The sequence below is a fragment of the Euprymna scolopes genome, chromosome 37, assembly GCF_053919585.1.
Source record: "Euprymna scolopes isolate OS-2025 chromosome 37, ASM5391958v1, whole genome shotgun sequence".
In the NCBI taxonomy this organism is placed as follows: Eukaryota; Metazoa; Mollusca; class Cephalopoda; order Sepiida; family Sepiolidae; genus Euprymna; species Euprymna scolopes.
The window spans coordinates 79,285,818-79,298,297 of record NC_136518.1 but is presented as its reverse complement, the minus strand read 5'-3'; the positions used below and the strand labels follow the sequence as shown (position 1 = coordinate 79,298,297).

Below are 12,480 nucleotides of genomic sequence, written 5' to 3'. Positions count from 1 at the left end.
AATGAGATATCAAAACAGCAAATTGATAAAGACCACTAGATCAACAAGTCACACAAGCTGGAACAAAGGAAGCAGAGAATAGATCAGACAATTCTGAAAAACACATGCCATAACAGTATTTATTAAAAAGACAGAGACTAGCAATATCAAATCTGTGAGAAAGGGACAGAGAGGCTGCAGAAAAGAATTAACTGTTTTGATTAACTCATTGTAATACAGCTTCTTATTCTAATAACTTTTTTCCAAAGAGGAGAAAAAAAAAGCCAGATTTATATTCTTGCGTATAAAAACCTGTCTTTTTTTTTTTTCTTTTCTATCTGATGAGAAGCATTAGGCTTCAAAATGCCATGGCCTAAAGAGATTTTCTTTCTTCTATTTTCCTTATTGATTTGATGATTTAATAAAGTTTAATTTAACTTTGCATTTTCATCCTTTATTTCTTATATATATTTTGTGGCCTTCAAAGAAAGAAGAAAGGGTGAAGCCAAGCAAATTACATATACGTTTTTGTACGTTATCAAAAGACCTTCAAATAGGACAAAGATTCACCGGCCCAGATACAACAACAATACTCCATACATGGTCCAATAGTATAGATTTGTAGAGATAGAGAAAAGCCTCAAGTGTGGAGAAAGTGTTTAGAGCGATAGAGAGAACCGACTTTATGGGAAGCAGAAAGAGCAATGGATCAAATGAACTCTGAGAAAGATTTGATAAGAAAGAAAGACCAAAAAGTTTTCGAGTCGATTTTTCCTAACAATCCTGCAGAAAGTTGCGGTTCCTGTCTCTCTGTTCATGAACTCCTCCTAGGCTTTTGGAAATCAACCCTCATAACCATATATATATTCTGAAATTATACAATATAACTGGACACATATATTTTATTTTGATCAATAATATCATTGGGTATGCATTTGCAGCAGATATCCATGAAAAGGAAATACAATATTTTGCTTTATTTTATTTTATTTTTTAACTTTAAAATAATAGAAACAGTAATACGGGGTTCAGGGTCTGGAGTGAGGATACAGAGGAGCACTTATCCACACTTGGAAAACACCGGATGTGCCTTAAGAGAAGGGAGGGGGTCCCAAAGGTTACAAATTTACCAAATTTATCACTTAATTTGCGTAGTAGATCATTGAATACCATCCCAAAATATTGAACATGATAAAATCTAAAACAAAATAACAATTAAAAGAAAGTGATAGTGTGTAATGGGTTGGGAGAGGAGGACATAGGGTTTCTCATTCTTTAATTCTGCTACTATATATAAAAAAAAAGCAATTTTAATGATAAAAATATTTTTTCTAAACTGAGTAATATAAAATAATGATCAATCATTTTTAAAATACACCCCCCATACACACACCTGTCAATTGGAAAAAAAAAAGGGAGAGGGTATGAATTATACATGAATAAACAAGGACATGGGTCACAGAGTGTAGGTATTGCAAAACAATTAAAACTTCCAGCACAAGAGCAACAGACAGGAGGAGGATCCTTTTAATCATGGTCATGGTCACGGTTCTTTGGTTGTTCGAAATACATGAAATCCTACAAAAAATCAAAAAACAATTTTTTTTTTTTAAATAAAAATGTATACATAAATGAGATAGAGACGGAGGGAGGGAGGGCGAGAAAGAGAAAGGGGGAAGAAAGAGAGAGGAGGGAGAATGAAAAAGGGAAGAAAGAGAGAGGAGAGAGAAAAAGAGGGCAGAGAGAAAAAGACAGCAGAGAGAAAAAGAGAGGAGATAGAAAAAGAGAGGAGATAGAAAAAGAGAGGAGATAGAAAAAGAGAGGAGATAGAAAAAGAGAGGAGAGGGTGAGAGAAAAAGAGAGAAGAGGGTGAGAGAAAAAGAGAGGAGAGAGATGAGAAAAAAGAGAGGAGAGAGAGTGAACGAAAGAAAGAGGGGTGAACAAAAGAGAGAGGGGTGAACAAAAGAGAGAGGGGGTGAACAAAAGAGAGAGGGGGTGAACGAAAAAGGGAGGGGGTGAACAAAAAAGGGAGGGGGTAAACAAAAAAGGGAGGGGGTAAACAAAAAAGGGAGGGGGGTGAACAAAAAAGGGAGGGGGGTGAACGAAAAAGGGAGGGGGGTGAACGAAAAAGGGAGGGGGGTGAACGAAAGAGAGAGGTAGTGAATGAAAAAGAGAGGGAGTGAGAGAGGGTGAGAGAGATTGAGCAGTAATTTTGGAAAAAGTCTTTTTATATCTTCAAATATTAATTTGAAGGTGTTTCAGTTTTATGGTATGTCGACCCTTTTTAATTTTTTATGGTGTTTCGTTTGGTTTTGTTGTTTTATGTCATATCAACTCTTTTCAGGTTATTTAATGTTGAATCCATTAATTTTGATAAAAGTTTTTATGCTTCAAGTTACTCATATATTCAACGTTTTATTTATGGCATTTGCTGTGATTGTTTTGTAGAGGAAAATAGTTGTTTTTGGTTTTGACTTTGCAGAACATGGAGTTTCGCACGGGGAAAAGAAATAAACAATAAAAACAAATGTTTAGTGCATTTTAAGTCAGGAGCCAGGATCTTCAGACGGCCTGATCTGGTAGCAGCCGAACGAAATTGAAAAAGTTGTCAACATCACTGCACTTGGACGTATGTTAAGCGTGGAATTTTATTCCTTTGAAATAAAATAATCTTTCCTGCTTTGACCAATTGAATCTAAAGGTTTGTAAGTTTTTGAAGATTTTTGTAATGTAACAATGCTGACATTATTATCCCCAATTCCAATTTCATAATGTGCTTACATAACAGACTGTGTAATTTACAAGAAATGCATGCCCATTATACTAGGGGTCGGCAACCTATGGCCCGTGAGCCAAATCTAGCTCTCAAGTGAATTTTGTTTGGCCTACCATCTTACTCATGCACGATATAAAGATTTTCTTGTAAAATATGTTTAATCTTTCTTTTTTTTAATATTCTTATAAAAAAATAAGTGATATTGTTTAAATATAATCATATTATGTTTAATACTTGTTTTTTGTAAATGCGTGGAAAATTTATTTACATATTTAATAACAATGTGAACAAAACTTTTTTCGTCATCTTCTTCTATCTATCTATATATATAAAAGCGAAAATGTATGTATGTATGTATGTATGTATGTTTGGATGTCTGCTAAAAACTTTCCACAGACGCAACGAAAATTCACAAACTCGGTATTACATCAGAGCTCCATCCTTTGCTCGAAAAATATCGAAAAATTGGCCAAAAACGTTAACTTTTTCACCCCGAAATCGACAATTTTCGACAGGGGGGGGGTCAACAAAAACGGTCCTCTCGTAACAATGACCGATTCTACGCATGCGTCAAATGATGTCGTGACCTGATTTACATTAAATAGTTGAAAAACAGAACAAATTTCATGTACGTCGTATTAGCTCAGTTGGCCTTGGTTCATTATCTAAACGTTTTGGGTTTGAATCGTGGTGCGAGATGTTTTTTTTTTCGTTTTTTTTTTAATTTTAATATCGAAACAGGCTTATTTAAGCCATTTTTCACGTGTTCGTTTTTCTGTTTTCATCGTTCATTTGCCTTACGTTAGTTTTTATTGTGTTTTTTTTTCCCCACTTAGTGTTAATATTGTTTCCTTTTTTTACTTCGCTTATAACAAACAAACCTACGTCGTCGTCATAACGCTCAACGACTTCCGGCCGCGCATCTGTCAATTCGGTTCTTAAATAAATTCAAACATCTTTCACTAACTCATTCTGGCTGGCCGATTTTATTTTCAAACTTTGTCTCAGGGCTTCGGGTTTGATCCCCCTCCCCCTGGGTTCTTTTTATTTAACACCACACACACCTCCAAACACCCGGGCATCGACGGGTACCCCCCGTTAGTCTATTATATAAAGGGCAAATGTTTGTGTCTGTATGTCCACTAAAAACTTTTCTCATGCGCATGATACAAGCACGAACATGGCATCGTTAGAAAGCGCGATCTCTTAGACCAAAAATATTAAAAAATTGGAAAAAATAATCGTTCATTATTTTTTGTAGAAATATCCTTTTTTTTTGAAGGAGGGTGTCAGATAAAAAAACCTTGTTTTTTTGCAATTTGCAAACCACCGTACGCGAATCATCATTATTTTCTTCTGCTTAAAATAGCTTAATTTTTGCCGGTACCACATCTGGGTAATCATGGCCACATCGGTAAAAGTGTTCGGTTACTAGCTTCAGTTAAGCAAGTTCACGCCCAACACACGTCATTTTTTCTTACAAAATTTTGCTTTCTATTTCGCTTCTGGGTGATGGCACCTGAGCACCCCCCCCCCCATGTTTTTTTTGTTTTTTCATAACCTGCGTATAGTCTAGACATTGTTCGGTTTGATTACAATCTATTCCAACTAACTTTTGAGTATTTTGATGAAATTGAAAAAGCCTGTTAAATATTTTTATTTCCACATAGAAAATAAATCATTTTGGTGTTTGAGGCAAAATGTAAATATGTGAATGATTTGTGACTAGCAGGGGGTACAGGGCATTGCCCGGGCGTTTGGAAGTGTGTGTGTTCAAAAAAAAAAAAAAAGCTTTAGTAGGATGGTAGGATTGAACCCCGAAGCCTTGATGCGAAGGTGGAAACAAAAGCAAACCACTTAACCATCTCGGCCACGAGTGAGAGAAATTGTTAGCATATTAAGTTAAGGTTATAAAGCGAGTGAAAGAGGTTTGACTGACAGGTAGCCGTTTAATGAGGTCATCGCAGGAGTGTTACGATGACGTGGCAGTATTTTATTTACTGCAGGGCAGCTTTTTGGGGTTTGTTTACTTCCCCAGGATGATGGGAGGGGGGGGGCAGTGCCCCATTGTCCAAATTGAAGCAATTGTCTTATATAAGGAGAAACTCCACATTGATCAAAAGCTGGACGTTCCGACGCGAAAGCTGGGAACACGCTACCTATCAATTTAGTTTCACTTCATTTATACTAAAAAGGCAAACAAACAGGCAACGCGGCGAAATAGCACGATTTTTATAAAAGTCAATGTAAATAAATACATAGTAACCCTCTCGAGAATTGCGGCGAAAAAAACCTTTGCGAGACATATATAAAATGTGCACACATGTTTTGCCTTTTATATAGATGTTTGGTGACTGATCCGATTATACAAAGCGGTTGGTGTTTTGCATCGGCGTTGCTGGCACAATCGCTGATTCTCAGTAAACCATGGCTATCGATGAATGAATTGAAGCCTTAGAGCGAACTGTCTTTCGAAAGCTCTTTATTACCAATATTCAAGACTTCTTCGGCATAGGTTACTTCTTGTACTGTTCAGATGATAGTGTTTTCAGCATGTATGGGTGCTTTTCTATTTTCGTTAAGTTAGAGAGATATAGATACACACACACACATATATATAAATATATATATACTAGCAAAGATACCCACGCTTCATGCGGGACTTTGCTATACGCTCTGGTACCCTTGCAGTAGGTGGATGTTGTGAGAGCCGCATCAAATATGTCATTTAACGTTTTAAGGATTTGCATATATAAAAAGTGAAATTTTATAATTAAAAAAAAAAAATTCATATTTCTACAGAAATATATAGATATATATTTATCTTCTATATATATAAAAGCGAAAATGTATGTATGTATGTATGTATGTATGCATGTATGTGTGTATGTTTGGATGTCTGCTAAAAACTTTCCACAGACGCGACGAAAATTCACAAACTCGGTATCACATCAGAGCTCCATCCTTTGCTCGAAAAATTGGCCAAAAACGTTAACTTTTTCACCCCGAAATTGACAATTTTCGACAGGGGGGGGGGGTTCAACAAAAACGGTCCTCTCGTGACAATGACCGATTCTACGCATGCGTCAGATGATGTCGTGACCTGATTTACTTTAAATAGTTGAAAAACTGAACAAATTTCATGTACATTGTGTTAGCTCAGTTGGTAAAGGCCTTGGTTCATTATATAAACGTTTTGGGTTCGAATTGTGGTGTGAGATGGGGTTTTTTTTCGATTTTTTAATATTGAACCAGTGTTTTGTTTTTCTGCTTTTTTTTTTTTTTTTACTTCACTTATTATTAGCGACACCCAAAACCACCCGGGTACCCACAGATTTTTTTAATTTTAATATCGAAACAGGCTTATTTAAGCAATTTTTCACATGTTCGTTTCTGTTTTCATCGTTCGTTTGCCTTACGTTAGTTTTTTTTTTGTGTTTTTTTCCCGCTTAAGTGTTAACGTTGTTTTCTTTTTTATTTCGCTTATAACAAACAAACCTACATCGTCGTCATCGTCGTCGTAATGCTCGACAACTTCCAGACGCGCACCTGTCAATTTCGTTCTTAAATAAATTCAAACATCTTTCACTAACTCATTCTGGCTGGCCGATTTTATTTTCAAACTTTGCCTCTGGGCTTTCGGTTCGATCCTACCCCCCCCCTCCGAGTTCTTTTTTATTTAACACCACAGACACCTCCAAACACCCGGGCAACGCCGGGTACCCCTGCTAGTCTATAATAGAAAAGGCAAAATGTGTGTGTGTGTGTGTGTGTGTGTGTGTGTGTGCTTGTATGTCTCGCAAAAATTTTTGACAAACATGTCGTACCGTGACAAAAATCGGTATCATTTTAAAGTTCGATGTCTCAGACAACAAATATCGAAAAATTGGTCATTTATTACTATTTTATTATTTTTTCGTCAACATTTTTGCAAAGTCATCATCTCTGTTGGATTTACTACCCTGAATTTGAACGCTCGTGACTTCCGGTTTCGCAATGGACGCATCAGCTAAGACGTTGCGTTTTTTTTCACCTTTTCCTCCTCCGCATTACAGGTTTGAGCCTGCTTGCCTACTACAACACACATTTTTTTTTAATACCTCTCTCAACCTGGGCTGCCTACTGTTGTTTTGATTCCGCCCCCCCCTTCCTTTTACATCCAAGCACCCCTGCTGCTACCACTTTTTTTTTCTTTCTTTTCACCCAGGCTGCCTACTGTTGTTTTGATATCCTCCCTCCTGCACCACCTCTCCACACCCGGCGAGTGCTAAGTACTCCTGCTAGTCTATTCCTAAAAAGAGAGCTGTTGTCATAATCCTTTGTAAACTGTGTTCATACAAATTGACAATACATTTGATGTATGTGTTTCTACACTAAAGTGATTGATCTACTATCTAATGAGCTTATGAACTTTACCCAACGTCTGAGGTAACTGGGATTAACATGAACATGAAGCGCAACCCCAACATAAAACTACGTTTATGAATTTTTGAGATGAGGATTATTCGTATTATTTAGAACTTCAACAGGAATTTCAAAAACAACCTGGCAAATATATCCAGTGAACAAAGTGCAAGTGAGATACAAACAATTGCACTTAAAAATGATGGTTAGAATCTAAAAAAATCTCTCTGTTGGAATGTATGAGATAGTGGGTGAATGTCTGGCATCCAATAGGATGCCTCCTCCTCAATCTATTATATAAATCTCACTTGTCTGTTTAAGTGTATGTATGTATGTACGTTTGTATGTCTGCCTAAAACTTTCAACAGAGGCGATGGATGCTCACGGGACCAATATCATTATAAGCTCAACTCTTCACACGACAAATATCGAAAAATTGGCTAAAATCATTAATTCCTTCACTTTCAAATGGACACTTTTCTACAAAGCAGGGGTCCCTTTTTTTTTGCCGATATTTTCAAAAGTCATCACTTCTTTTCAATTTACTTAATTTAAACCTTTGCCACTTCTAGTTTGGCGATGCATGCAACAGCAAAGATGTCACTTTTTTTTTTCACATTCTTTTCCTTCCTCGTGGTATGGGTTCGAGCCTGCCTGTCAACTACACCACCCACACCCCACCCCCACCAACACGCACCTCCAAACACCCGGGCAATGTCAGGCACACAGGCTAGTCTAGAAGAAAAGAAAATAAAAGAAAAAAAAAGAAAACGAAAGAGGAAGCAGTTTTGCTTGGGTTGCTAGTGGTTATGATGATTTGAAACCTGAAATCTTCAATTCATGGATCTCTGAGCATCAATTAATAAGCTTAGATTCCAGAGAGAGAGAGAGAATGAGAGAGAGAGAATGAGAGAGAGAGAGGAGAATGAGAAAGCAAGAGGAGAATGAGAAAGCAAGAGGAGAATGAGAAAGCGAGAGGAGAATGAGAAAGCGAGAGGAGAATGAGAAAGCGAGAGGAGAATGAGAAAGCGAGAGGAGAATGAGAAAGCGAGAGGAGAATGAGAAAGCGAGAGGAGAATGAGAAAGAGAGAGGAGAATGAGAAAGAGAGAGGAGAATGAGAAAGAGAGAGGAGAATGAGAAAGAGAGAGGAGAATGAGAAAGAGAGAGGAGAATGAGAAAGAGAGAGGAGAATGAGAAAAAAAGAGAACGAGAAAAAAAAGAGAATGAGAAAAAAAGAGAATGAGAAAAAAAGAGAATGAGAAAAAAAGAAAATGAGAAAAAGAGAGAATGAGAGAGAAAGAGAGAATGAGAGAGAAAGAGAGAATGAGAGAGAAAGAGAGAATGAGAGAGAAAGAGAGAATGAGAGAGAAAGAGAGAGAAAGAGAGAAAGAGAGAGAAAGAGAGAAAGAGAGAATGGGAGAGAAAGAGAGAATGGGAGAGAAAGAGAGAATGGGAGAGAATGAGAGAGAATGAGAGAAAATGAGAGAAAATGAGAGAGAATGAGAGAGAATGAGAGAGATAGGGGAGAGAAAGAGACATGAGAGAAAGAGAGACAATGAGAAAGAGAAGAGGGATAGAAAAGAGAGAGAGGGATAGAAAAGAGAGAGAGAGATAGAAAAGAGAGAGAGAGATAGAAAAGAGAGAGAGAGATAGAAGAGAGAGAGAGAGAGAGATAGAAAAGAGAGAGAGAGAGAGAGATAGAAAAGAGAGAGAGAAGAGAAAAGAGAGGGAGAGAAAGAAAAAGAGAGAAAGAGAAAAAGAGAGAGAGATACTTACAATGAGAAAAACAGCACCAATCATTGTGGCTTTCATTTTTATATCAAGATCCATTGGGACTGAAAGAAAAAGAAAGATTTGTTTGAACTAAAATTATGAAAATCGAAAACAAAAGTTCCAGATACAAAAGTGCAGTTACATGTGACGTGAGTGTCAGACGAACACTGTCACTCAATTATCTAGAGTATTATCCAACAACAAGCCTTGGATTCAGCAAACTTGGTTACCATTTTAAAACTCATTGGTTTGGACAAAGAGGATAGAAACAAAAATGCCAAGGAACTCAAAATAAATATAGTGTTGTGACTGTTACATTGCACACAAAAAAAAAATAGATAACTACTTTATTAAGTAGTTGAACAAAAACAAGACATATTTACAAAGCATAGGTATTAACTATGAATCCATGTTAATGTCATACACACTCTCCTGCATGATCTGTCTTTTATATCTCCAAGCAACCGGAAATCATATGGTATGAACCATATCACAACATCCCCCCCCCTCTTCAAAGTTTTTATGTTTGTTGAACACCATATTTTTTCCTTTTTCCATTTTTATCCTCATTAAAAATAAACAATGGTCGTCACAATGGCCATAGGAAATCTGAAAATAATTTTGGTGTTTGTGTAGATGAGTGATGCTTTAAAACCAACGCATTTCAGGTGAAAACATGTGTCATGTGAAAATTAGTATAAATTTAAAAAATTACAAACCACGATCCAGTAGAAGATGTGCTAGATGTATTTTTAACAAAAAAAAAAAAAAAAAAACAATCAGCCACAATTATGTTCTGACATACTGCGTTTATAAATGGCGGACCCTTAATTAAAAATCAAGGGAGATAAGTTCATTTGTCATACTGAATTGGTCGAACATCCCTTCCACATTAAAGCAAACAATAAAATTCAATAATTTGATACATTTTATTTATTTAATTTTTTACTCGTAATTATTTTTTTACTTGACCATATTTTGTAATTTTTGGAATTAGAATTTCATCATGACATGTAAGTATGTAATAATGTTTACACCTGAAATGCGTTGGTTTAAAAGATCATCAGCAAAAAATTCTAGAATCTTAGAGACAATCCTAAAACGTTTTGATGGCATTCACTCAGAATGGGTTGAGCCAGCTCCTTCCATAGAACACACTGCGTCCCAGATGAACGCAAACCACACACAATAGTCCACAATGGCTAAAATGGTAATGATCAGTCAATGACAGGACCAGTAGCGAACACCGTAGACCTGTGGACCAGATGTAGGTTCAACGTCAGCTTTGATGGTGTATATCTACATCTTAAGCTGGCCTTCCGGACGTCTTCGCCAATCTTGGAGAATGCTACATCCAATTAACAACCTTCAAACGCAATTTGATTGTACATTCATTTATAAAGAAAGCAGACAAACTTCCTCTTTTATAAATAAAACTAGTGTACAGTGTCAAGAATGGCGGAAAAAAAAAAGTTTCACTTGTTTTTGCACTAATATATATAAAAGTGAAAATGTGTATATGTTTGTATGTATGTATGTGTGCTTGTATGTCTCACAAAAACTTTCGACACGGGTCACAGATTTTCATGAGATTGGTATCATTTTAAAGTTCCAACCTTCGCCTGACAAACACCTGGGCAACGCCGGGTACCCACCCCCTTCCCCGCTAGTATTCATCTAAAATGTGAATCAGTGAAGTTAAAAAAGTAAATAAGAAATTTCTTAAACAGGAAAGTTTAAATTTAAAAAAAATATTTTATACAGGAAGGACCCATGGAAATTCGGTGGAATATTTAATCAAAAAGTGTTTTGCTAAAGTTGAGATTTTTCTGGATAGTGCAAAAAATTAGTTTTTGGACAGAAAAACTAATAACACAGAAAATAGGAGTTTATAACATTTCTATGAAAATATCATCCCTCATATTTTAAATATAGAAATGACCTAAATGAGATAAATTAATAAATACTAATAAATACTTAGAAAATAATATTGTGCTACATAGTTCAATAAAAATAATAAAATCACATTGTAAGAGACAATCTTTAATTTACTCCTTCAGTCCAGTACCACTTGGCAGACAATTTTTTTCCCCCTTTTTCTTTTGAACATTGCCGTTTTTTCACCTAACGTTTTTTTCACCTAACGTTTTTTTCACCTAACTTTCTTTGCTGTACATCAAAATTACGAGTTCCTTTCTTTCACCATTACCACGATGATCATATATTATTATGATATTTGAAAACAACGTTACATCAAAGGGAGATCACCAATATTCTTGTCCAGGAGTGCCAGATTAGTCCTTTTTAAAGCCAAATTTGGCTTTGGTGGCATTCACCCAGTTTGGATTGAGCCGGCTCCTTCCATAGAACACACAACATCCTGAATGAATATATATATTATTCCTTAATTGGAATTCATTTTTTCTTTGAGATGAGCATTATATGTTAATTTTTATTTTTTATTTCGGACTATTAGTCTCATCTTTATTAGTTGTTCTTTTTGGATCTTTTTATTGGTTCACAACGTTTTGGCCAACTTCCTCTGGCCTTCGTCAGGTGGTAACTGCGACGGATAGGAACTTTGAATCTCCTAACTCTACGGTTCCAGATGAACATTGTCTGAAGATAGCGGTTTCAATCCCACCCAAAGCGTGCCAGAGGTTAATTGGTCAAAAATGTGGTGAGACGACAACAACTACGGATGGCAGTGATGGCTGAGAATGCAGTTAGGAGATTCGAAGTTCCTATCTGTCGCGCTTACCACCTGACGAAGGCCAGAGGAAGTTGGCCGAAACGTTGTGAACCAATAAAAAGATCAAAAAAAAAAAGAACAACTAATAAAGATGAGACTAATAGTCCAAAATAAAAAATAAAAATTAACATCATGAATGAACGCAAACCAAGCACGACTGTCCTCAGTGGAAAAGATAGTTATAAGCAGCTAGACTTGGGACCAGTAACAAACATCATAAACTTGTGGAGCGGAGGTAGGTTCGAAGTCCACTTTGATGGTATGTAACCACATCTCCAGCTGGCCTCCCAGGCATATTCGCAAATCTGGTAGTGATTCTGGAGCTATTGTTTCATGGATGAATGCTCCTGTGTTGCAAAATGGTCGAACCAACCAAGTCTCTTCTTTAAAAATAGCAATGTCATTGGAATCCACGTCTCTCAGAGTCTTCAGGCTTACGCTCTATGTCTGCATGTTGAGAACAGACTTTCTGATTGAAGAATTTAATGAGATTCTCAGTACTGATGCCCAAAAAAGGTTTTATTTCAAACAAACTGCATCAAATATTTTATTGGAATCCTTTGAAATAAGTCATTTGTACATTTATTTATTTGCGGACTGTTATCCTCATCTTCATAGCTGTTATTTCACCATGTTTCGGCCAACTATTCCTATGGCCTTCTTCGGCGTTGAATCTCTACAGTTCCAGGTAAGCATTGTCTGAAAATTGCAGTTTCAATCCTACCCAAAGATGGCCAGGTGATTAGTTGGCCAAAACGTGATAAGACAACAATTATGGAAAACAGTAAAAAGTTA

General features: G+C 36.4%; 1 protein-coding gene across 3 annotated transcripts in view; it reads right to left on the bottom strand.

Annotated features, from left to right (window-relative positions):
- Positions 1 to 863: 863 nt before the first annotated feature.
- The window catches only part of LOC145261243 (phospholipid scramblase 2-like), a 144,797-nt gene continuing 133,180 nt past the window's right edge, over positions 864 to 12,480 (bottom strand). For all 3 annotated transcript variants that reach the window (XM_080119626.1, XM_080119627.1, XM_080119628.1), the window contains exons 10-11: positions 8,937 to 8,995; positions 864 to 1,557 (exon numbers count right to left, since the gene is read on the bottom strand). In XM_080119626.1, the coding sequence (XP_079975752.1) occupies positions 1,507 to 1,557; positions 8,937 to 8,995 (110 nt within the window). In that variant the 3' untranslated portion in view covers positions 864 to 1,506. The remainder of the gene's footprint in view (positions 1,558 to 8,936; positions 8,996 to 12,480) is intronic.